General features: G+C 37.8%; 1 protein-coding gene and 1 pseudogene across 5 annotated transcripts in view; one reads left to right on the top strand and one right to left on the bottom strand.

Annotated features, from left to right (window-relative positions):
- The window catches only part of Mon2 (MON2 homolog, regulator of endosome-to-Golgi trafficking), a 125,377-nt gene that overhangs the window by 13,535 nt on the left and 88,809 nt on the right, over positions 1–23,033 (top strand). For 4 of the 5 annotated variants that reach the window (XM_004650045.2, XM_045151508.1, XM_004650046.3 and 1 more), the window contains exons 2-3: positions 8,970–9,033; positions 22,168–22,295. In XM_004650045.2, the coding sequence (XP_004650102.1) occupies positions 8,970–9,033; positions 22,168–22,295 (192 nt within the window). Of the gene's footprint in view, positions 1–8,969; positions 9,034–11,958; positions 11,976–22,167; positions 22,296–23,033 lie in introns of all 5 variants that reach the window. The other variant, XM_045151509.1, reaches the window with a different exon arrangement.
- LOC101595481 lies at positions 15,449–18,505 on the bottom strand (annotated as a pseudogene).

Below are 23,033 nucleotides of genomic sequence, written 5' to 3' on the forward strand. Positions count from 1 at the left end.
TCATTTCACAAGTTCCCTCCTCCTCCCCCAGGTAGGGTCTTGCTCTATCTCTGGCTGATTTGGAATTCACTGTGTACTGTCAGGTTGGCCTCGAACTCACAGTGATCCTCCTACCTCTGCCTCCCAAATGCTGGGATTAAAAACGTGTGCCACCACACCTGGTTTATAAGTTACTTTCTTATATTGCTCATATTTTACCTTCTGCTACAGTTTTCAGATTTGTTTTTCTTTTCTAAACAAATCCATATGGGTCAATAGTACACCATATTTATCTTGCTATCCACTGTAGGACAAACCATTTGTATACCTAGGGAGTGTTAAGTAGTCTGCGCACGCACACACACGATCTACATGCATTCTGCATATACGTTCCTGCCTTCCATAGGTTGAAGTTTATTTCCTAGAAGCTAGGATTTTTGTTTTATTAACAACTTCCATGATTGTAAACAGTATCCCATGGTAATGCTCTCCCTCCTCCCACTTTCCCTTTGAAACTCCATTCTCCATCATATCCCCTCCCGCTCTCAATCAGTGTCTCTTTTATTTTGATGTCATGATCTTTTCCTCCTATTATGATGTATTATGGGTAGGTAGTGTCAGGCACTGTGAGGTCATGGATATCCAGGCCATTTTGTGTCTGGGGGGGAGCACGTTGTAAGGAGTCCTACCCTTCCTTTGGCTCTTACATTCTTTCTGCCACCTCTTCCGCAATAGACCCTGAGCCTTGGAAGGTAGATAGAGATATTGCAGTGCTGAGCACTCTGGTCACTTCTTTCCAGCATCGTGATGCCTTCTGAGTCATCCCAAGGTCACTGCCATCTGAAAAAAGATTTTCTACCAAAAGTGAGAGTAGCCGGGTGTAGTGGCACACTCCTTTAACCCCAGCACTCGGGAGGCAGAGGTAGGAGGATCACCGTGAGTTCAAGGCCACCCTGAGACTCCATAGTGAATTCCAGGTCAACCTGAGCTAGAGTGAGACCCTACTTCGAAAAACCAAAAAAAAAAAAAAAAGAAAAGAAAAATAAGTGAGAGTAGCATTAATATATGGGTGTGAACATTTAGAGAAGTGCTTACTGGGCGAAGCTAGGATTTTTTAAAATATATTTTATTTATTTATTTATTTGCAAGGGTGGGGAGAAAGAAAGGAAGGAAGGAGGGAGAGAACAAGAGAGAAAATGGGCATGCCAGGGCACTCCCTATATGTGTGCCACCTTATGCATCTGGCTTTACATGGGTACTGGGGAGCCTGGGTCATTAGGCTTTGGAGGCAAGTGGCTTAACTGACCGCAGAGCCATCTCCTCAGCCTGAAGCTAGAGTTTTTATGTTGTTGTTTTTGTTTTTTTGAGGTAGGGTCTCATTTTGGCCCACGCTGACCTGGAATTCACTATATAGTCTCAGGATGGCCTTGAACACATGGTGATCCTCTCCTTCTGCCTCCTGAGTGCTGAGATTAAAGGTGTGTGCCACCACACCTTGTTTAGGGTTTTTTTAAAAATAAATTTTTAATAATTATTAACTTTACTGTATGTACAAAACCACATGTTGGTTGTATTCCCCTTGGGTTATTTTCTTAAATCCCCTCTTTCCTGCCTCCATTCGTTGAGGGCCTTCTTCAATGGGGTTATTGATGTGCCCTGTGGGGTTATGAATGCATCATCAGTTAGTGGGGGGGGGGAAGGCCTCAGGATATTTCTTCCCACCCTGCAGCTCTTAAAATCTTTCTGCCCCCTCTTTTGCAGTGTTCCCTGATCCTTGGTGGGTATGTATAAGTTTTTAGTGTTAACCTCTCTGTGATCTCTGGATTTCTGCTTTGATGAGTTTAGAGTGTCCACAATTTTCCTAGAGCTGGTTGTCAGACCAGCAGTCAGAGCAGCACTCATGTTTAAATCACCACTTCCTCTGTAATGTCTCCTGAGCTATGCAGGTCTATTAGAAGTGACTCATGTTGTGGTAGGTAGTTAAGCTAAGTTATCTTTTCTTGTCAAATCAATGGATTTTGGTTAGATCTTGGTTCTCCCATTAAAAAAAATAGATTCCCCAGCCAGGAGTGAGAGCAGCACAAATTAAAGGGGCTAAGCATAGTTATTTAAGAGACATTTTGATGGGTATATCCACTCTTCTTGGCCAAAGACCAGTGGAAGCTTCTCTCTGGAATCTATGACTTTCGTATCCATAGGTTTCCTATTTGGTTCTCAATATCAAATGCCAATACTCAATACCATGAGTTCTGTCCCACTGAATGGGCCTCATATTAAATCAGAAAGCTATGGATTACCCACATAGGTTGTGTGCCACTACTGTACAGGGGTGTATGTTTTTTCTGGCTGTTGGTTTTGTAGCTCGCATCATTCCCTGCTTGTTGATGTTGTTTTGGCTATTAACCCCCAGCAGCTCACATAGCATTTTCCAGCACTACGAGGGCTAGCCAGCAGAGCTGGCTTCCTTAAGTTCTAGAGTGATCTTCCCATGTCCTGTGTCTATGGCCCATAATATCTTTAGCAATAGAGTGTTACTGTTTAGCTCTGGCAGGTAAACAGGTGCCTGCATTGTCTTCATGGGTCTCCCTGACCAAACAGCTCTCTGAAGGGTGTAACCCAGTTTTAGTTTTGGGACTTACAAGCCAGAGTTAATGGTTTTAGGATTAGGCTTTCTTTACACTCTCCAGAGCCTTTTGGCTCAGGCAGTCCCCACACCCTTATTAAGGGTTTTATTTTTTAGTTTGCTATCTAGGAGGAAAATTCCTTTGGGACTAATTGATGCTGTCATTGGTTTTGTGTATATCCTTCACCCTCCCTTTTTTCCCCCATCCTTTCAGGGCCCTTCCACCTCCTTGTATTTTGTCCTTCAAATTACCTATCAAGTATCCCTTCCTTTCCTCGCTCCCTACTCCACTTTCTCCTAAGCTAGGGAGTTTGAATAAAACGCCTTATAGACATGCATCTTTTGAAACTTTAGGGTTGTAGAATAGTTGAAGAATATCTCGCTCATTTCAGTGAACGAATTGCTTTTTTAAGTCTGTTGTTCTTTGGAGAGTATTCGAGATCTATCATTATTTCCAAATGTGGATTTGAAACCTTGAGTTTTAAAAAATATTTTATTTTTATGTATTTATTTGAGACACGGGGGCAGGGAGAGAATGAGAATGGGCCCACGAGGGCCTCTAGCCATTGCACTCGAACTCAGGATGCATGTGACATCATGCGCATCTGCCTTACATGGGGCCTGGAGAATTGAACCTGGGTCCTTAGGATTCGTAGGCAAGGCCTTAACCACTAAGCGATCTCTCCAGCCCATTGAAGTCTTGATTTTCAGCCTGTCATTTAAGTCTTCAGGCATTGCCATACCTCCATTGTGTCTCATGAACATTATGTTATCTGTGATGTAACTAAGATTTCATTTGCTTTTTGGCTCTTGTTTCAGTATGTCCTATGAATAATTAAATTGGACATTTGGTAGATTTGTTTTAATTTGGGACATTTTTCTCATAGAACTTATAAAAACATTAAAAGCCGGACAGGAACTTTTATGAAAGGAAGCATCATTTTCAAAGTTTTTATTTTTTTCCTTATTAAAAAATATTTATTTGAGAGACAGAGATAGATGGATGGATGGATGGATGGATACATACATACATACATACATACATACATACATAGAGGCAGATAGACAGAGAGAGAGAATGAATGGGTACATCAGAGCCTCCAGCCACCACAATGTCCAGATGTATATGCTCCCTGTACATCTGGCCTTATGTGGGTTCTGGAAAGTTGAACCTGGGTCCTTAGGAACTGGTCTCAAACCCAACTTCCTCCTGCTTCTGCCTTCCATGTGCTGGGGTTATAGGCATGTTCCGCCACACAGAGGTTCAAAACACTTTAAAACTTAATCTGTAATAGTTCTATCAGTAAACATTTGCTAATTTCTTCCCTTGCATTTATTCCCTTTTCTTTCTTTCATTGGAATTCTATCCTCTTCACCCCTTTTTGGATTTAAATTGATTAATTCTATGTCTGATCTCCAGAATACCTTGCTTAGCTGAATCTACTTTAAACCCTCTTCACCACCCTTCCTCTAACATTCTCGTAATACCAGTTAATATTCCTAGGAAAGAAAAGTTTTCCTCCTCTTTCTCAAATTCTACTAAAAGACATCCGTCCTTTCTTCTTAAATAGCATGATGGATTTGTGAGATGTGGAATAGTTGGAACTATCTCTGTTACAGAGACTGGAAGCAACTTTATAAGCCTGTGCATGGAACAGGGCAGAGATAAACTTGCAGATCTGGCACTGTGAATGAATCTCTGGATGAAACTAATTTTGGATTTTTCACTTAGTGAGGCAGTGTTCTTCCTTTTCCCACAGAGGAGACTGAGGGTCTGGGAAAGAAGTGACCCTACTTCCTGGCGATGTCTCTCACTCTTCCATCCCTCTCCCTTTTAAAATGAGTTTGAATTTTGTTTTTGTTTTTTGAGGTAGGGTTTCACTCAAGTCCAGGATGACCTGAATTCACTATGTAGTCTCAGGGTGACCTCCAACTCATGGTGATCCTCCTACCTCTACTTCCCAAGTGCTAGAATTAAAGGCATGCAGCACCATACCCAGCGAGTTTGAATTTTGACATTATGACTTTTTATTTGAAATATTTATTATGTAGCTACTATTTGAAAGCTGTGTTAATCACTAGTAATGTAAGGGCTAAATAAACAGCTGTAATGAGATGAAAGGGTTAAAGCATTATTGGTATAAAGCCTAGACAAGACTAAATATAGAAAGGCTTTTCAGTAGTCATCACAGGAAAAAAAAAAAAAAAAAAAGGTCCAGTGGTACGGTGTGGTGGCTCATACCTGTAATTGTAGCACTTGAGAATGAAGAGAATTACTTTGCATTCAAGGCCAGTCTGGACTATATATTGTGTTCTAGGTCAGCTTTGGTTAGAGTAAGACCTTGCCTCTAAACAACAACAAAAAATGATTGAAGAAATGCTAATATGAGTTTTTCTTTGTGAGTTTGTTGATGTTATAATTTTAAGAGCTATAAAGACCTTTTTGATATTTTTATTTATTTGCAAGGAAAGAGAGAAAATGAATAGGGGTGCACTAGGTCCTCTAGCCACTGCAAATAAACTCTAGATACATGTACCATTTTGTGCTTTATGTGTCCTGGGGAATTGAACCCCAGTCATTAGGTTCTGCAGACAAGTGCCTTAACCACAGAGCCATCTCTCCAGCCTGTGTTCTGTTCTTTTCTTCTCTTCCCCCCGCCTCTTGTTTGTTTCCTTCCTGCAGTGCCAAAGATTAAACTTAGGACTTCATTCATCTTAGGGTGTACGCCACTGAATTACACTTCAGCCCAAAGAGTTTATTCTTAATTGTATTTATACATACATATACTTGTAAGTGACTCAGTAGGTCTAACTTTTTTTTTTTAACTTTTAAAAGATTTCTTTATGCTGTCTACTTTTGAGAAATTATACATTCATTTGCTAGTTCATTCATTCATTTGCCATGCAGGATATTGAACCTTATCTATCAAGCATCCAGTTATAACCCTAACCCACAATTCTGAGAAATTGCAATAGTCTCCTACATTTAACTGTATATAGAAATTTTTAAGTCTCTAAAAATGACTGATATATGGCTCCCACCAGCAGTCATTGTGACTTATTTGGAATGGGCTGTAACCTGAGCCTCAGGATTTTTGTAGAGTTTCCTTTGTTTCTAATATGTACTGCTTCAAATAATCAGAAAAACCAATAATTGTTCCTTAAAGCACCGATTTTGATTGTGTGTGTGTGTGTGTGTGTGTGTGTGTGTGTGTATGAGAGAGAGAGAGAGATAGGAGCCCTGTTAATTTAATTTGGGACATTTCATTTCATACTGTTTTAGAAGTAAGTCCTAGTATATCCATTCCCTCCCTCCCTCCTTTCTTCTTCTTCCTCTCCCTCTCCCTCTCCCTCTTCCTCCTTTTCTCTCTCTCTCACCCAGGCTGACTTGGAATTCCCTATGTAGTCGCAAGCTGGCCTTGAACTCAGAGCAATCCTTCTGTCTCTGACTGTGCTGGGATTAAAGGTGTGTGCCACCATGCCCGGCTTCTATTACATTTCTTTTTATTTTTTTCTATTACATTTCTTTTTTTTTTTTGACAACCAGGGTCATGGGAAGATTTATTAACAGCAAATACATGAGTCTTTCAAAGAGCAATCAGCTGTGGCAGGCCTGCTTAAACCTCCTTTCTTCCCTTCCATCTATTTGCTTTAACATCGAGAACAATACCAGGATGAGGAAAGTATGTTTTTCAAACAAACTCCTTTAACTGCTAAGCCATCTCTCCAGCCTCAAGTATATTTTGTTACAAAAAACATTATTAAAAAAAAAAATGGGCCAGCGTGGTAGTGCACGTCTTTAATCCCAGCACTTAGGAGGCAGAGGTAGGAAGATCTCCATGAGTTGGAGGCCAGCCTGAGACTACATAGTGAATTCCAGGTCAGCCTGGGCTAGTTTTCCTCCTGGAGGGAAAACCAAGGCTCCCAGCATAAACAGGGCTATATGGGGGCAAAAGATTACAAGCACTTGGACATGGAGACTTGAGGCTGCAGAAAGCACTCAGTGTTCTTCAGGTAAGGAAAACTGGTCTGTCTCAGGAAGACTGTAAGCCATGGGGGAACTGCTGTCCAGAGGCTCATATGATGAGGCACGTTCACACATGGAGCACTTCATGACCTGGAGCATCAAGACCATACACAATACTAGATTCACCCAAGAAGACGTCTGTGAAAGAGAACAGGAGTGTGAGGAGTAGTTATCTTGGATCCAGTCCTCCCACCATCTGTTCAGGGTCAGGTTGACAAGCCCCTAAATTCATCTCAGCTTGTCAGTGTACTCTTATAGGTATAGGTACTTATATGAATCTCAGTGGAGCCCTGCATCTCACTTCAGCATTGTGTAGGTTGGAGTAAAATTGGACAGTTGATCCACGAGGTGTCCATGGGATTTTCTGGGCTTCAGAGCAGCTGGGTCCAGGTGAGCTCCGCGGCCGCCACGGCTCCGCACAGGAAGGCAGCAGCAAAGAGTACGAGCTCCACAAGATGCAGACAGCAGCAGCCCCTCTATTACATTTCTTAATTGTAAGCAATGAAAGCAAACTCTACGTAATTTAAACAGAAATAAAGCTTACAGATTTTACAGAATTAATAGAATGTTGGGTGGAGCCAGCCCTCAAAAAGGTACACAAGCAAGGGGAGGATAAAAAGCTAGGAGTATAGCAGAACTCAAGCCAGCAAGATCATTACTGTGCTTTGCTGAATACAGAGTGGGTGTCATGCATAGATTACATTACTTGTTTTATTGAACACTCCAGGCCACCTCTGAAAGTAGATGTTGTGTCTACTATTGCTGTCATCAGAAATATTTTTCTCGTCTATACTTTTCTGTTCCCCTAGCGTCCATATTCAGAATTCTTGGTGGGTGCTTCTGTTAGGGTAAGCATAGGCTGCTAGAATTTGAGATATCAAATTATCTTGTATTTTCTATTTCAGTACAAGGTAAGCTCCATCTTCTATTAGTTCTCATAAAGTAAAGAACTCTCCAAACTTCAGTAACCACTTTGCATGCTTGGAGGCACAACATGACAGAGTTCTATTACCCACACGAAAGCCTACAGTGTGCTCCTTATGTTGATGCATTGACCCACTGATTATCAGACCAGGGCCTCAAAGAACACTGTGTTCTTCCAAAATAATTTTTAAGCCCCAAGAGCCTGCTTCTACTTTTCCCTTAGCAAGAACAGAAAAAGTAAATGAGCAAAGTAACACAAAAGCTTGGACATAAAACTTCTTGAGTATTCTTTGAGGTAGACAATGATTTTAAATATAAAATAGCCATGTTTTGAGATAGTAAAAATGATCTACATTTTGGTGATGAAGATAACATCAATATTATATGTTAGTATTGTACAGTAAAAATATAATGTGTCTATTGTAAGCCATATATGTTCTTTTAAATTTCTTTCAAAAGTAAAGAAATAGACATTAAATTTTTCTAGCATTTTGTTTACTTATGCCAATATATTTTAAAAATAACATTTCACTAGGTATTCATTATAGTCAGTGACCCTTTATATTGACTAGCAAGGGCTCCTACAAAACACATACACACAAACATTAAATACAAATTTAAAACCTAGTGTGTATTTTATACCTCCAGTAGAACTCAGTTTGGATTGACCATCTCAATTGCTTAATAGCTATATGTTGCTAATGGCTGTCATATTGAACAGTGCAATTCTGGGCATTCAGTGAAGTGTGGTAACATTTGCAGTACTGCCAATTAAATAAACTGATTAAATATTTTAGTTATATTATTAAAACTGAAAGCAGTGTTTAAAAAAGGTATCCATAAAAATATAACTGAAGAGTAATTGAAGCAAAACTTTGTTATCTTTTTCCTCCCAAAACCAAACAGGAGCATTTAATTTGAGACATTCCATGGTGGCACACATCTGTAAGGTGGATGCAGGAAGATGAGGAATCCAATGTCATCCTCCGCTACATAGTGAGCCAGCATGGCCCATCTAAAAACTGGCTCATTTTTTCCAAAACATAATTTTACTTGATTTCACAGTGATTTGCAATTTGAGGTAAAAGGAGTGGCGATGTGAAGAGAGGAGAACAATGCTAATTTTTTAATTAGATTTTATTTTTACTTACTGTCTTGTCTGAATATATAAGAGTGTGAAGTATTCAGATATTCCAGGTATGCCTTAAGATAGAATAAGGCAACATTCATAGTGCAGTTTGCATGAATCAAATTAATATTTCCTTACATCTTATACATGTCATTACTAGACTGCTGATGTTTTAAAAATAAAGATTATAGTATGTATATCATTTTATCCATCATATATAACTTCTTTCCCCAAAATAATTAATGTTGACAGTAAGTTTTATTTTCTAATTGTTTCTGTTCTTGCAGGCTGCTGAATCTGGAATAATAAAAGTTAAAACCATAGCTGCAAGAAACACTGAAATTTTGGCAGGTAATATTTTACATTAAAAATTCAACAATTAGTGAAAACTTGACTAATAGTAAAAGTAGACTTTGCAAAGAAATCATCAAGTTTTCTGTGACACCCTTTTCTCATGCACTTATGTGTTTATTCATAATGATGCAGAATATGTGCTTGCCCTTAATTTGTGAACTGATCGCATTTTCCAGAAGCAAATGCAGAAAATTGCCTGAAATTGGAGAAGTAATACCGCTAATGCCTTGAAAGCAAGAATATTTTTTGTACCTTTGCTTTCTCTTCCACCTCTTGCTGCTTACCTCAGACTTAACTTGACCCATAAAATTATTACTTGTTTCAGTGAATTGAATGACAATTTGTTTCTTAATATATCTTTCAACATATATTTTATCTTCAGTGTAATTTAAACAGGTCATAAAGTAGTATTGTCTATTTAGTAGTACTGTATAAATTTTGAGCCATGGGACTAAGAATATGTGGTCATGGGGTATAAAAAATAAAATAGTAGAGTTTTTGTTGTTGGTGTTGTTAAATCTTGATTGGGCTTAGTTCTTAAGAGCAATTTTCAAGAGTTTCTCTGTGGCATAGTTTTTCTACTCAGTCTGCTTTTTCTTTTTTGGTGACTCCTTTTCTAGCCACAATAATGAACAAGGAAAAGATGAAAACAGCCTTTTAATACATATTTAAAAAATTATTTATTTATCTGTTTATTTGAGAGAGCAAGAGAGGGAAAGAGGCAGAGAGAGAGATTGAGAATGGGCATGCCAGGGCCTCCAGCCACTGCAGACAAACTCCAGACATATGTGCCTCCTTGTGCATCTGGCTTATGTGGGTCCTGGGGAATTGAATCGAGGTACTTTGGCTTTACAGGCAAACACCTTAATCACTACGCCATCTCTCCAGCCCCCACCTTTTAATATTTTTAAGACTGTTTCATGGTTAGACAATTTTGTGGAAAAATGTTATAATCTTTATTATTTCATAGAGGAGCAAATTGAGATGCAGTGAGATTGAGTTACTTTCTGAAGTGGTAGAACCAGATCTGAACTCAGGAGCGTTGGGAGCCTGCTCCTTCTCTTGCAGTGTGCCGCCACACTACTCCTCTCAGGTCCTGCGTATTCATGGCTCACTTCACTGCGCCTTCAGTCTCATTTCCAACTCCAGTAGTGCCTTTAATTTCAGCCACTATAGGAGAAAAGCCATCCTAATTTTCACAAAGTTCAAAGTTTGGAGAACTTCTATTACTTATAAACTTTGAAGTTTTAAAAAAGATGCCAATAAATCCCCAGCTTATGAGATTTCAAGATGTAACAAAATGAAGTAAGAGGAGGGGCAAGAATGGATTTCCTTTCGACCACTCAGCTTGGCTGGGAGTTTGCCATTAATATTCTCCTAAATGTTTTTTTTTGTTTCATTCTCCTTGATTTGAAGTAGTTTATCAAAAATATCACATAGTAGGGCTAGAGAAATAGCTCAGTGATTAAAGGCACTTGATTACAAAGTTGGTCAACGCAGGTTCAATTCCCCAGCACCTTTGTAAAGGCAGTGTGCTTTGTAAGAAAGCCTGGCATGCTTACAAACACACGCGTGTGTGGAAAGTAACAGTTTAAAAAATACCACATAGTTTTTTAAAATTATTTATTTATTTATTTTATTTTTATTTATTCATTTGACAGAGAAATGGGGGGCGGGGGAGAGAGAGAATGAGAACAGGTACACCAGGGCCTCCAGCCACTGAAAACAAACTCCAGATACATGCACCCCCTTGTGCATATGGCTAACGTGGGTCCTGGGGAATCGAACCTAAGTCCTTTGGCTTTGCAGGCAAATGCCTTAACTGCTAAGCCATCTCTCCAGCCCTTTAAACAGTCTTTAAAGCAGTGAATAATGCTCTGTGTGCATATTGAGGATTGTAGTGAATGTATTGGGTAAATGTGAATATTTGGGCTGGGGGAATGGGCATGTAGGTTTTAGAAGATGTATGTTGTGTGTGTTAGCTTCCTAGGTACTGTGGAGAAATGTGTGTATAAAGATAATTTATGACCTGGATAAGTTGGAGACTTAAAATTGTCTAAACATGTTAGAATGTCACTGTAAATAATTCTTTGCAATTATCATTGCTGATATCATGGTAAGTCTAATTTTTTCTCTAATAATAGAAAATTTCATTGGTTCTATGCTTGGTGGGAGATAAAAAGTGATTTCTTCAAAGAATCACTGTGTGTTCCACTGTTCTTCACTGAATATAATGTCTAATTAGCTTAAGCTTAAGGAGGAAGAGTAATACATTTTGACTTAGTTGGTATGAGGTACTATTGTACATGGATTATTAATTTTATTTTAATGCAATTAGCCATATTTAAAACCACAAGTCAGAACAGATCTTTATGTTTAATTTCTATACTCAATAGAGATAGCTACATAACTAGGTATTTTGGCATTTAAACTCCATCCTAGCATTTTTAGCTAAGTGTTTGTAGAAGTTGGTTATAGAATATAGATTTATTGGTCACTCTTATCTTGAAAAGTCAAAGGCTCTCATAAAGAGTTTCAATTGGTCAGTAAGTAGTATTTAAATTACATAGTTAACCCAGTGTAGTTTTGAGATGATTTTTTTTTTCCTGAGAAGTATTTACTTCTTTATAATTCTTGAAGTGTTGGGATACTGTTGTGCTATGACAGTTATCAAAGATCCCACATAGTTGAGGACTCAGAGTTGCTGTTGAACTTAGAACCCTTAGCTAATATTAATTGGTCTATGCAATGATACTCAACATACATGTCTAGCCTATCTTAGTTTTCCTAGCTTTGTTTTCTAAGGGAAGGTCATTCATTTTGCAGTCTAAATCTTTGCTTTACATTCCCCCTTCTTTTAAGAACCCTCCTTTAATGTTTATTTTTCTTTGTTTTCACTGCTGTCATGAATGCTGACATAAGTGGAAATGCTATGCCAGGTAATGTCAGCATTGATTCAGATATATAGGTCATTATCTCAGAATTTCCTTGTCCATTAAAAACTGAAAAGGAGATAACTGCTAAAAGCCTTTCTATTTACAAGGCCAGTTGTCTTAATCTTATATTTGAGTGAAATATATTACAAGTTAACTTATTATCCTAGTTTATAAGATTCTAGAAGCTGAGAAAAGCATGTTTTACAGAAAAATTGCATAATTTTTTGAGTTTATATTTTTTTTTGAGTTTATATTTGTTACAAAGAAGTATAGTGAAGTTGCAAAATCCTTAAAAATTATATATTTAACCCATAACCAAATCTTCAGTGGGTGCATTTACCCATGGCTCTCAGCTACTGTCAGTATACCTGTAGAATTTTTGGTTTTATGTATGTGATTTATCATGATTTTCCCTCATCTTTTCATATTTTACACAAACTTAAAACTAAAAGAAATCTAACTTAAGTAGCAATGAGATACTCTGAAATTTTTTCTGACATAAAATATAATTTACCTGCTTATTTTAATATCTTATCAATACATATAGTTGTGAATTTTACATCTGTAAATGCAGTATATCCTTTAATAATAATTAGTAGTGGAGAAAGGAATATGGATAATGGTTTTGTGTCAGTCTGTATTTTTGTGTCAACATATCTACTTATTTATAAAAGTCCTTTTTCAGAAAGTTTCTTTCTAAAGTTAACATACTTCATAAAATTAGAGTCACCATCTTTTCTTTCTTATATTTCCAGTATTTATCACATTACATGGGAATACTGAGCCCTTCTTTAAATGTAGGCTAATGGAATCTCATTATAATCCAAGCTAGGCTTGTTTTTCTAATTCTTAATTTTGCATGCTACAGTTATTTGAGTTCATGATTTTTGTCATCCTTAGTTAATGACAACTAAGTAAAACCATAGACTTGTTTTCTTTTGTTTTTTGAGACAGGATCTTGCTGTGTTTTCCTATATTTCCAATCTGGCATTGAAGTGTCACCTTGTAGCTCAGGCTGACCTCAAGCTTGAGATCCTCCTGCTTCAGCTTCCCTAGTAATGAGATTGTAGGCATGTGCCACCATGCTTGACTCCTAATATAGAGTGCTAATACTATACAGAAAATGCAAAGATGAAAATACGTGCAGGTTATTATGGCAGTAGACCAGTTTGGAAAACTGAAGCTGAATCTAAAGGGCATAGTATAGAAGTGAAGTGCTTAATAAATACATGAGGTATAAAAACAGCTTGATGTTATTTGCATACTGTTGGGGCATTACCTGACTATAAAGTATGAAGAGGGAATGCAAGGGCTCTATCTGGTCCCATCATCTCCTGGCATCGTCACTGCCTTCATACCTTCATAATGCCCAATACTGTCAAAAAGAGAACTAGGAAGATCATCTGGCACTACTCAGCCTGAAGAGTTGGCAACATGGTATAGAAGACATTTAAGGGCAAGATCCTGATGCCCAATGTCAGGAACAACAAGAAAATAAAGCACATACTGTCCAGGGGCTTCCCGAAGCAGCACATCTTGCTTTAGTGAGCTCACGGCCTTCATTCCAAGAACCACAAAGTCATGGAAAGAGGCCTAACAGCAGAGTTATCAGTCCCAACACTTGGCTGCACAGTGAACACAGTAAACACATGTCTTGTGTGTACATTATATTTGGGCTTAAATAAAACCACAAAATTGACTTTGCCCCCCCAAAAAGACCATACCAGGATGACCAAACCATTATGTGACATCTTGAGAAACTAGATGGAAAGAGTTTGAATCATGAAGTGTGTTCATACTGATTTTTCTTTTTTTTGGAGGCAAGCCCAACAGACTAGCCTTTGTTTTTTTTTTTTTTAATGCAAGAAAGCAAGGGGAGCAGGTGTGGGAGAGGGGAGAGAAATTGGCACACCAGGACCTCCAGCCACTGAAAATGAACTCCAGACACATGTACCACCTTGTGCATCTGGCTTTACGTGGATATCGGGGAATCAAACCTGGGTTCTTTGACTTTGCAGGCAAGCCCCTTAACTGCTAAGCTATCTCTTCAGCCCTAGAAATATTGCTTAATGTTAAATTAACAGAAATAAAAGCACAAAGTGTTAAAAAGTATTAAAATGTTTAAAGTTCTTGGAATGTGTTACTAATTGTTTTTCTGGAAATATTTAAAGTTAAAATCATTGCCAACAATGTATAGGTGGATTTTCATAACATCCTTGCCAGGATTAGTAGTTAAATTAAAAGCTCTGTTAATTGATTTTTTGACATTGGACATATTTCTATATATGCATTAAGTTATTTTCCTTTTTAATTTTACATTTGTTTCTTCAAATTTTTGTGGTTTCTATATCAAAATTATTTAACCTATTGATATAGCAAAAATACTACCTTCCTATCATAGGAATGCCATATTTTTACCATGTTGTACCTTTTGATTGTTTTTTTAGATGCTTTTTATTTTTATATAATGTAAATAATTTTTAAATTTCTTTCGTTGCTTTGTGATTAGAATGCCTTTTGTCATACAGTTTGTAGTTGTTTTTATTTTCTTCTGTTTTTTCTCTGTTTTTCCCCTTAATTTATGATATATGCAATGGTGTCTTTTTTCTGTTGCAAAATTAATTGTAACAATATTATTTGTTGAATTATCTTTCCCTTTCCAGTAGTAGAAAGCTCTCTATGCTTTTATTTTTCTTGTTATTCTTGAATTATTTAAGTATGTTTTTGAACCTTTTAATCTTATTAATATGTTAATGTTATTAGAACTATAATTCTTCCCTAGTACTAAAGGCTTTAAGCATTTTGAAGATACAAGTGATATCTACATCACATTTTATTTTTTTCATAAGAATTAAAAATGTTTCTTAATGACTATTAAAATTTATCATAAAAGTTTAATTAGCCCCTGTTAATGTGATTTATAGTGGGGTATGCTAGTTCAGTTTTCTTTCCAGGATAAAATGCAATTATGCAATAAAAGTGCTCAGAGCAAGGAAACCCCTATAGGATAATGGGGACCTGCTGGACCTCTTTCAGGTGTGTGAACATGCATCATTTGATCTCATAGTTATGTACTTAGAAACACATTTATTGAACATACCCTGTTACTCTGTTAAAGAGTTATGCTTGGGCTGGAGAGATGGTTCAGTGGTTAAGGCACTTACCTGCAAAACCTAACAACCCAGGTTCGATTCTCCAGCACCCACGTAAAGCTGGATGCACAAAGTGGCATATGCATGCATAGTTCACTTGCAGGGCCCAGAGGCCCTAGTGTGCTCATTCTTCCTCTCTTCTCTCTGTCTCTCTCTCTGCTTGAAAATAAAAAATATATATATTTTTAACTAGTTATGCTTATTAAGGCACTTAAGGTAGAAAATCAACTCTTCTACTGTCTAAAAAAACTCTTCCTCTCTAGTTCTTTCTGGAATAACAAAATGCTTTTATTTATTTATTCACTTTAGGTTTTTAAAATTTATTTAACAATCTAGGAAGTCTGCAGCCATCAGCAGTTGTAGTGCATTTTCAGGTACAATTGGGAATTTGAGAATCTCTGTGGAGCTGTTAGTGTAGTGAACCTTATAGGTAAAATACTTGCACCCTATCCTTTTGATAGCACGTGTGAAGGGATCTCTCTAAAGCTGAACTCATTGGTTTCATTCTCAGCCCACTCAACATGGCTTTTATTGTTCCTGGTATTGGTGCCGGTTCTTTGTTTACAAGAAATTTGTGACCATCAGAAGTATTAATTTGACATACATGACATCAGGACCTTCTCAGCCACCATAGGTTTTTCTCCTCTCCATCCATATGCTCTTGTAAAATTCTGTCTGTATTCCACAGGAATTTTAGTAGTTTCTAGGCATCTTCGATGGTTCCAGCCAGAAAGGAGCTATTTTGGTGTATTTTTGTTTTGTTTTTGAGGTAAGGGTTCTGTGGTGGTTTGATTTCCATGTTCCCCATAGACTTGGGTATTCTGAATGCTAGCTTCCCAGCTGATGGTGATTTGGAAACTAACACATTCTGGAGGCAGTGTATTGTTGGGGACAGGCTTATGGGTATTATAGCCAGCTTCCTCTTGCCAGTGTTTGGCATACTCTCCTGTTGCTGTTTTCCACCTTATGTTGGCCAAGAGATGATGTCTACCTTCTTCTTGTGTCATCATTTTCCCCTGCCATAGTAGAGCTTTCCCTTGAGTCTATAAGCTAAAATACCCCCCACCACATACACACACACACACACACACAAGCTGCTCTTGGTTGGGTGTTTGGTGCAACAGTTTTGCTCTAATGCAAGATGACCTGGAATTCACTATGTAGTCTCATGCTGGCCTTGAACTCACAGCAATTCTCCTACCTCTGCCTCCCAAGTGCTGGGATTAAAGGTGTGTGACACCATGCCTGGTATGTTGTTATTTTTTTTAAAGATTTGTTTATTTTTATTTATTTATGTGAGAGCAACAGATGAGAGAGAAAGGCGGGGGGTGGGTGGGGCAGGAGAGAGAATGGGTGTGCCAGAGCCTCCAGCCACTGCAAATGAACTCCAGATATGTGCGCCCCCTTGTGCATCAGGTTAATGTGGCTCCTCGGTAATTGAGCCTCTAACCTTTGTCCTTAGGCTTCACAGGCAAGCGCCTAACTGCTAAACAGTGTCTCCAGCCCTATTTTGTTTTTTTGAAGTAGGGTCTTGCTGTAGCCTAGGCTGACCTGGAATTTTCTTTGTAGTCTCAGGCTGGTCTTGAACTCAGAGCCATCCTCCTTCCTCAGCCTCCCAAGTGTTGGGATTCTTAAGGTGTGCACCACCATATCTGGCATAAAACACTTTTAAAGCAAGGTGCTTTTTATTTATTTATTTATTTATTTATTTATTTGAGAGCGACAGACATAGAGAGAAAGACAGATAGAGGGAGAGAGAGAGAATGGGCGCGCCAGGGCTTCCAGCCTCTGCAAACGAACTCCAGACGCGTGCGCCCCCTTGTGCATCTGGCTAACGTGGGACCTGGGGAACCGAGCCTCGAACCGGGGTCCTTAGGCTTCACAGGCAAGCGCTTAACCGCTAAGCCATCTCTCCAGCCCAGCAAGGTGCTTTTTTGTATTGATGTACAACCTTTGCTTCAAGATTTGTAAAAGTCTCTACCTCTAGGAAGGTATTTACATAAAGTTCCCCTTACATGGCATATCTTTATAATTATTGCATATGGAAAGTAACTATCTCTTAATTAAAAGAGCCAGGTTTATTCCAGCTTCCTAGGCTCACTGTTATCAGTTAAAGAAGAAAAACTGGGAAGGTGGCTAAGCAGTTAAAGATGCTTACTTGCAGAGCCTTCTGGCCATAGTTAAATTCCCCAGCATCCACATAAAGCTGGGCTGGCACTTGTTTGCAGCAGCAAGAGACCCTTGGCATGTGCATGGGTACATGTTTGTGCACATGCATTCACACACACACACACACACACACACACACACACGCACACACATAAATTTGAGAAAAACAGTAACTTAGTAATTTATGATTTTTTTTTAATTTTTATTAACATTTTCCATGATTATAAAATATATCCCATGGTAATTCCCTCCCTCCCCACCCCCACACTTTCCCGTTTGAAATTCCATTCTCAATCATATTACCTCCCCATTACAAACATTGTAATTACATATATACAATATCAACCTATTAAGTATCCTCCTCCCTTCCTTTCTCCACCCTTTATGTCTCCTTTTCAACTTACTGGCCTCTGCTACTAAGTATTTTCATTCTCACGCAGAAGCCCAGTCATCTGCAGCTAGGATCCCCATATGAGAGAGAACATGTGGCGCTTGGCTTTCTGGGCCTGGGTTACCTGACTTAGTTTTTATGATTTTTTTGTTACTGAGTTATAATCTAAAGTTGATAAATATGTGTTTGTTTGCATATAAAAATGGAGAGTAGGTAAATAAATATCATTGATTATTTTGGAAAACAAACTTCTGGGATTTAAAAATATCTTATTTGCATGCAGGGGGAGGGAGAAGAGTGGCTTCTTGCTGCTTCAAACAAACTCCAAACACATGATCCACTTTGTGCTTCTGGCTGTACATGGGTACTGGGGAGATGAACCCAGGCCAGCTGGCTTTGAAAGCATGTGCCTTTAACTGCTGAGCCATTTCCCTAGCCCCGAAACTTCTGTTTTGATCATTTTATTTTCTTACAAATTGGGAAGAAAAGAAGTATTATGAAAGATAAGTGTTTGAGTCCTATAAACTATATTACAGTAAGATTTAAAAAATTAGTTTTATTACTACCTTAAGTTTACCTCAGCTGGATAAATTTGACTGTAAAAGATATATATGTGTGTCTATATGTATTATGTATATAAGTGTATATATATATTTTTTTTTTATCAAATACCTTGTTTTATTGATTTTAAAATGTACAGTAGTTTTCACCTTTTAACTTTAAATTGGTATGCAACTTACAGTTGATGGCATACTAAAATTATTATAGGTCACATGGTGGGTTTGTTTTTCTGTATGTGTGTGAATTTACTCACAGTTCATATTGTCACATTCATTTATGTGCACTGTTGATACAGTGTATGTTGAGTTTAATTGCTTTTTACAGTGTCACTCGATTGTCAAAATATTATTAAAATCTCATGTTAATATTAAAAAAACACAACCACACCAGAAAATGAGGAATGAGTGTAAATGGCTTGGACATTAGTGAAGTACTTAGTCAAGATATAAGATATCCATAATGCTCTTGGTGGTTGTATTAGTTTCTTTCTTGTTGCTCGGGCAAAGGACCTGACTAGAAGCAGCTTAGGGAAGGAGAGAGCTTATTTTGGCTTACAGTTCCTAAGGGGAGAATCCATCATTGTGAGGTAAGCATGGCAGGAGCAGAAAGCCTGTGTCACATTAGGGAAGAAGCAGAGAGAGCAAGAGATCAGCACATGGGGCTTGGCTATAATGCCTCGAGACCCATTCCCAGTGACACACTTCCTCCAATAAGGCTCTACCTCTTAAATAAAGGTTCTGCAACTTCCCAAGTAGCACCACTTTGTTGGGTTCAACTGCTCAGACATATGAGCCTATGGGAGATACTATGTTCTAATCACCACTGTGATCCAGAAGATGAAATTGTGAAGAAATATTTTAGGTGTTGAGAAAGCATTGTGTTATTTAATTGGCGTTGATTTTCTCTCTGTGAAATTATGAATGTGTTGTAAAAATCACTTATGTTAGACTTGTGAAATATATTGTTTTTCTTTTTATAACTCTTTTCTTTGTTTATCTGAAGACTTTAAGCAGAAAAATTATAAATATAGATGACTGAGTTCTCTTTTAACATCTTTTATTATCAGGATGTTATTTACCTTAAAAAGTCAAATGGGCCAAATGTGGTGGTACATGCCTTTAATCCCAGCACGGGGGAGGCAGAGGTAGGAGGATCACCATGAGTTTGAGGCCACCCTGAGACTACATAGTGAATTCCAGGTCAGCCTGAGCTAGAGTGAGACCCTACCTCAACCCCCCCCCCAAAAAAAAAAGTCAAATGGCATCATAAGATTGTGGGAAGAATAGTGAACCAGGAATATAAGTTATATTTTCAGATTCTGGCTTAAATACTTAAGTGTGTCACATGGGGCAAATCTCATATAAATCATTTTTTTTTTGTGATGCTTAGGTGAAATACACACTATTGCCATAAAAATTAAAACTGCAAATTGTTGTAGAATACTGGGCAACATTTAATAAGTAAAAGTGTTCAGCAGAGCTGGGGTAGCCTCTGACTTCAATGATTTTATTAAAGCTTTATGATTTAACTTTATAGATATATTTTAATAATTTTCAGTGTTTGAGCCATTTTTAGAGTAATTTGGGTACATCTGGTTTACATGGATTCTGGGGAATTGATCCTGGGTCCTTAAGCTTCACAGGCAAGCACCTTAACTGCTAAGCATCTCTGCAGCCTGGAAATTGTATTCTTTTTAAAAAAAATCTTTATTTTTATTTGTTTACTTGAGAGAGGGAAAGATGCAGAGTGAGAGAGAGAGAATGGGCATGCCTGGGCTTCCAGGTGAACTCCAGATGCATGCGCCTCCTTGTTCATCTAAATTACATTGGTACTGGGAAATCAAACTGAAGTCCTTTGGCTTTGCAGGCAGGCATCTTAACTGCTAAGCCATCTCTCCAGCCCTGGAAATTGTATTCTTAATTTACCATGTCATAAAGAGTGTTTTTGGAAAAGAAAGGTGGAATTTAAATAAGAAAAGTAGTATTAACACTGGCTTTGTACTTTCAGTGTTTTTCTGAATGACTTTCTCCCAAGTTCTTTTGAAAAATATTCTAAAACTCTAGTAGTCAGTTTTGCGTTGCTGGAACAAAACACTTGGCCTTAAGCAACCAATAGGAGGAAGAATTTATTTTGGCTTATAGTCTTAAGGGAAGTTCTATTATGGCAAGGAAAGGATGATAGAGCAGAGTTTGGCCTCACTTATTGCCACAGCAGTTGGAAAGTAGCAGCAAGAGTGAGCTGAGATCTGGCAAGGGGGAAGCTGGGCTATAACACCCCAAAGCCCGCCTCCAGCAAGGCTCCACTCCCAGATCACCACCAGCTGGGGACCAAGAATTTGTAACATGAGCCTATGGTTCCAAACCACGAAAGACTCAGATGTGCATGTCTTTTTAACAGATGCCTTACTTCAAAAAAAAAAAAAAAAAAAAAAAAAAAGAGAGAGAGATGGTTTAGTGTGGTTAAGGCGCTTGCCTTCACAAAGCCAAAGAAAGGACCCAAAGAGTTAAATAAAGGTAATATGTTCATCTGGAGTTTGTTTGCAGTGGTTGGAGCCCCTGGCATGCCCATTCTATCCCCAATAAATAAATAAATAGAAATAATTTTTTAAAAAAATAATAAAATATGGATTTTATACCTTGATACCTTAAGTTTAATGTCTTTAATGTTCATTTTTATTTATTTATTTGAGAGTGACAAAGAGGCACATAGACAGAGAATGAGTACAGCAGGACCTCCAGCCACTGCAAACGAACTCCATATGCATGTGTCACCTTGTGCAAGTGGCTTACGTGGGTCCTGGGGAATTGAGCCTTGAACCAGGGTCCTTAGGCTTCACAGGCAAGTGCTTAACCACTAAGTCATCTCTCCAGCCCCCTCTTACATTTTTATTACCTTAAAATTCTGAGAGAGTTGGAGTTAAATTTAGGTTTTGGATGCCAGTATATGTATTCAGTGAGTTTACTGTATTTGTTTAGCAATAATAAATGCTGTTGTTTTTAAAGAGTTGTGTTTATATCTTGAAGAAATTAAGGCTACACAGATTTAAGGCATATAGTGAAGTTCTAAGGAGTTTATGAATTGGTAGTAGAGTAATGAACATATTACCTTTATTACTCTTTGTTCTCTAGAGTATGAATTCCTACTTACTTTCCTCTTATACTACATGAACAAGCACGTTCTCTGAACTGTGAGAATCCATGTCCTGATAGAGCATATGGTTGATGGGGAAGCAACAAAAGATGGATTGCTAAGAGAAAGGCAGGGAAATAGTCAAAGTTCAGAGTCTACACTGCCTATCTGAAGTATTTTAATTCTTGTTGATTTTTATTTTATTATTTATACATAAAGGGAGTTATATAATCTAAGATTCAGAGATTCATGTCTTTATATGAGGTATCATGCTACAAAATAAACATTGAGAGACTGGGTAGATGGCTCGGTTAGTAATATATACTTGATATGCAAGCCTGCAGACCTGGCTTTAGATCTTCACCACCCACAAGAAAGCTGAGCATGGCAGCATGAACCTGTAATTCAGTGCTGGGGAGATAGAGAAAGGAGGATTCCCAGGACTTGCTGTTTAGTTAATCTAGCTGAATCAATGAGTCCCAAGTTTGGGTTCAGTGAAAGACCCTGTCTCAAAAAATTAAGGTGGAAAATGGATTGAGGAAGACACCTTATGTTTTATTGTGGTCAGCACACATATGCATGCCTGTACACATGCATGCACACCACACACACACTAAAAAAAGGAAAACAATTCGTGGGCTTTGTTCCCTTCAAAATGTATACAAGTTTTAATGTTATCTTAACTTGGAGTTATGTGGTTGTATTAAGATTGTCTTTGGCTGTGTTTATATAAAATATATTACTCAATTATAAATATATTTAATAATTTCTTTTATATGTATTCTAAATAAAGCATTGAAAGAGAACAGCTCCGAAGTTGTACAGCCTTTCCTAATGGGTTGTGGAACCAAGGAACCCAAGATTACGCAGTTATGTTTGGCCGCCATTCAGAGACTCATGTCACATGAAGTGGTGTCTGAGGTAATGTGAATCTAATCAGAATTGTGTTGAAAAATATCAGGATGAAGCTGGGCATGGTGGTGCACGCCTTTAATCCCAGCATTTGGGAGGCAGAGGTAGGAGACTTGCCGTGAGTTCGAGGCTACCCTGAGACTACATAGTGAATTCCAGGTCAGCCTGGACAAGAGTGAAACCCTACCTTGAAAAACAAAACAAATAAACAAAACCAGAATGAATGATTCCTAAATCTCTGTGTGCTAACTACAAAAAATTAAATTTTAAGCCAGGCATGGTGGCGTACACCTTTAATCCCAGCACTCAGGAGGCAGAGGCAGGAGGATCACTGAGAGTTTGAGGCCACCCTGAGACTATATAGTGAGTTCCAGGTCAGCCTGGACTACCGTGAGACCCTACCTTGAAAGACCAAAAAAAAAAAAAATAATAATAATAATAATAAAATTTTAGCAAAAGAATTGTATTAGTAGCTTTTGAAAGAATGAAATATATCTGATATTTGGTGTAAAACAATTTTATGAAAACAAAAAATTTTAAATATTATTGGTGTGTCCTCATTAAACACTTATAAATAATGAGTAAGGATGAAATATTAGTCTTACAAGTCAGTAAATACAGGTGGTGATTTTATAATCAAGCACATTTTCATTATTAATTTGTTATTTAATATTCATAATTTTTTAAAAGGTAGTGTATTGTTTAGATCTAATCTGATGATGATAAAACAAAAAATTATTACAAATT

Source organism: Jaculus jaculus, chromosome 6 (genome assembly GCF_020740685.1).
Source record: "Jaculus jaculus isolate mJacJac1 chromosome 6, mJacJac1.mat.Y.cur, whole genome shotgun sequence".
Taxonomy (NCBI): Eukaryota; Metazoa; Chordata; class Mammalia; order Rodentia; family Dipodidae; genus Jaculus; species Jaculus jaculus.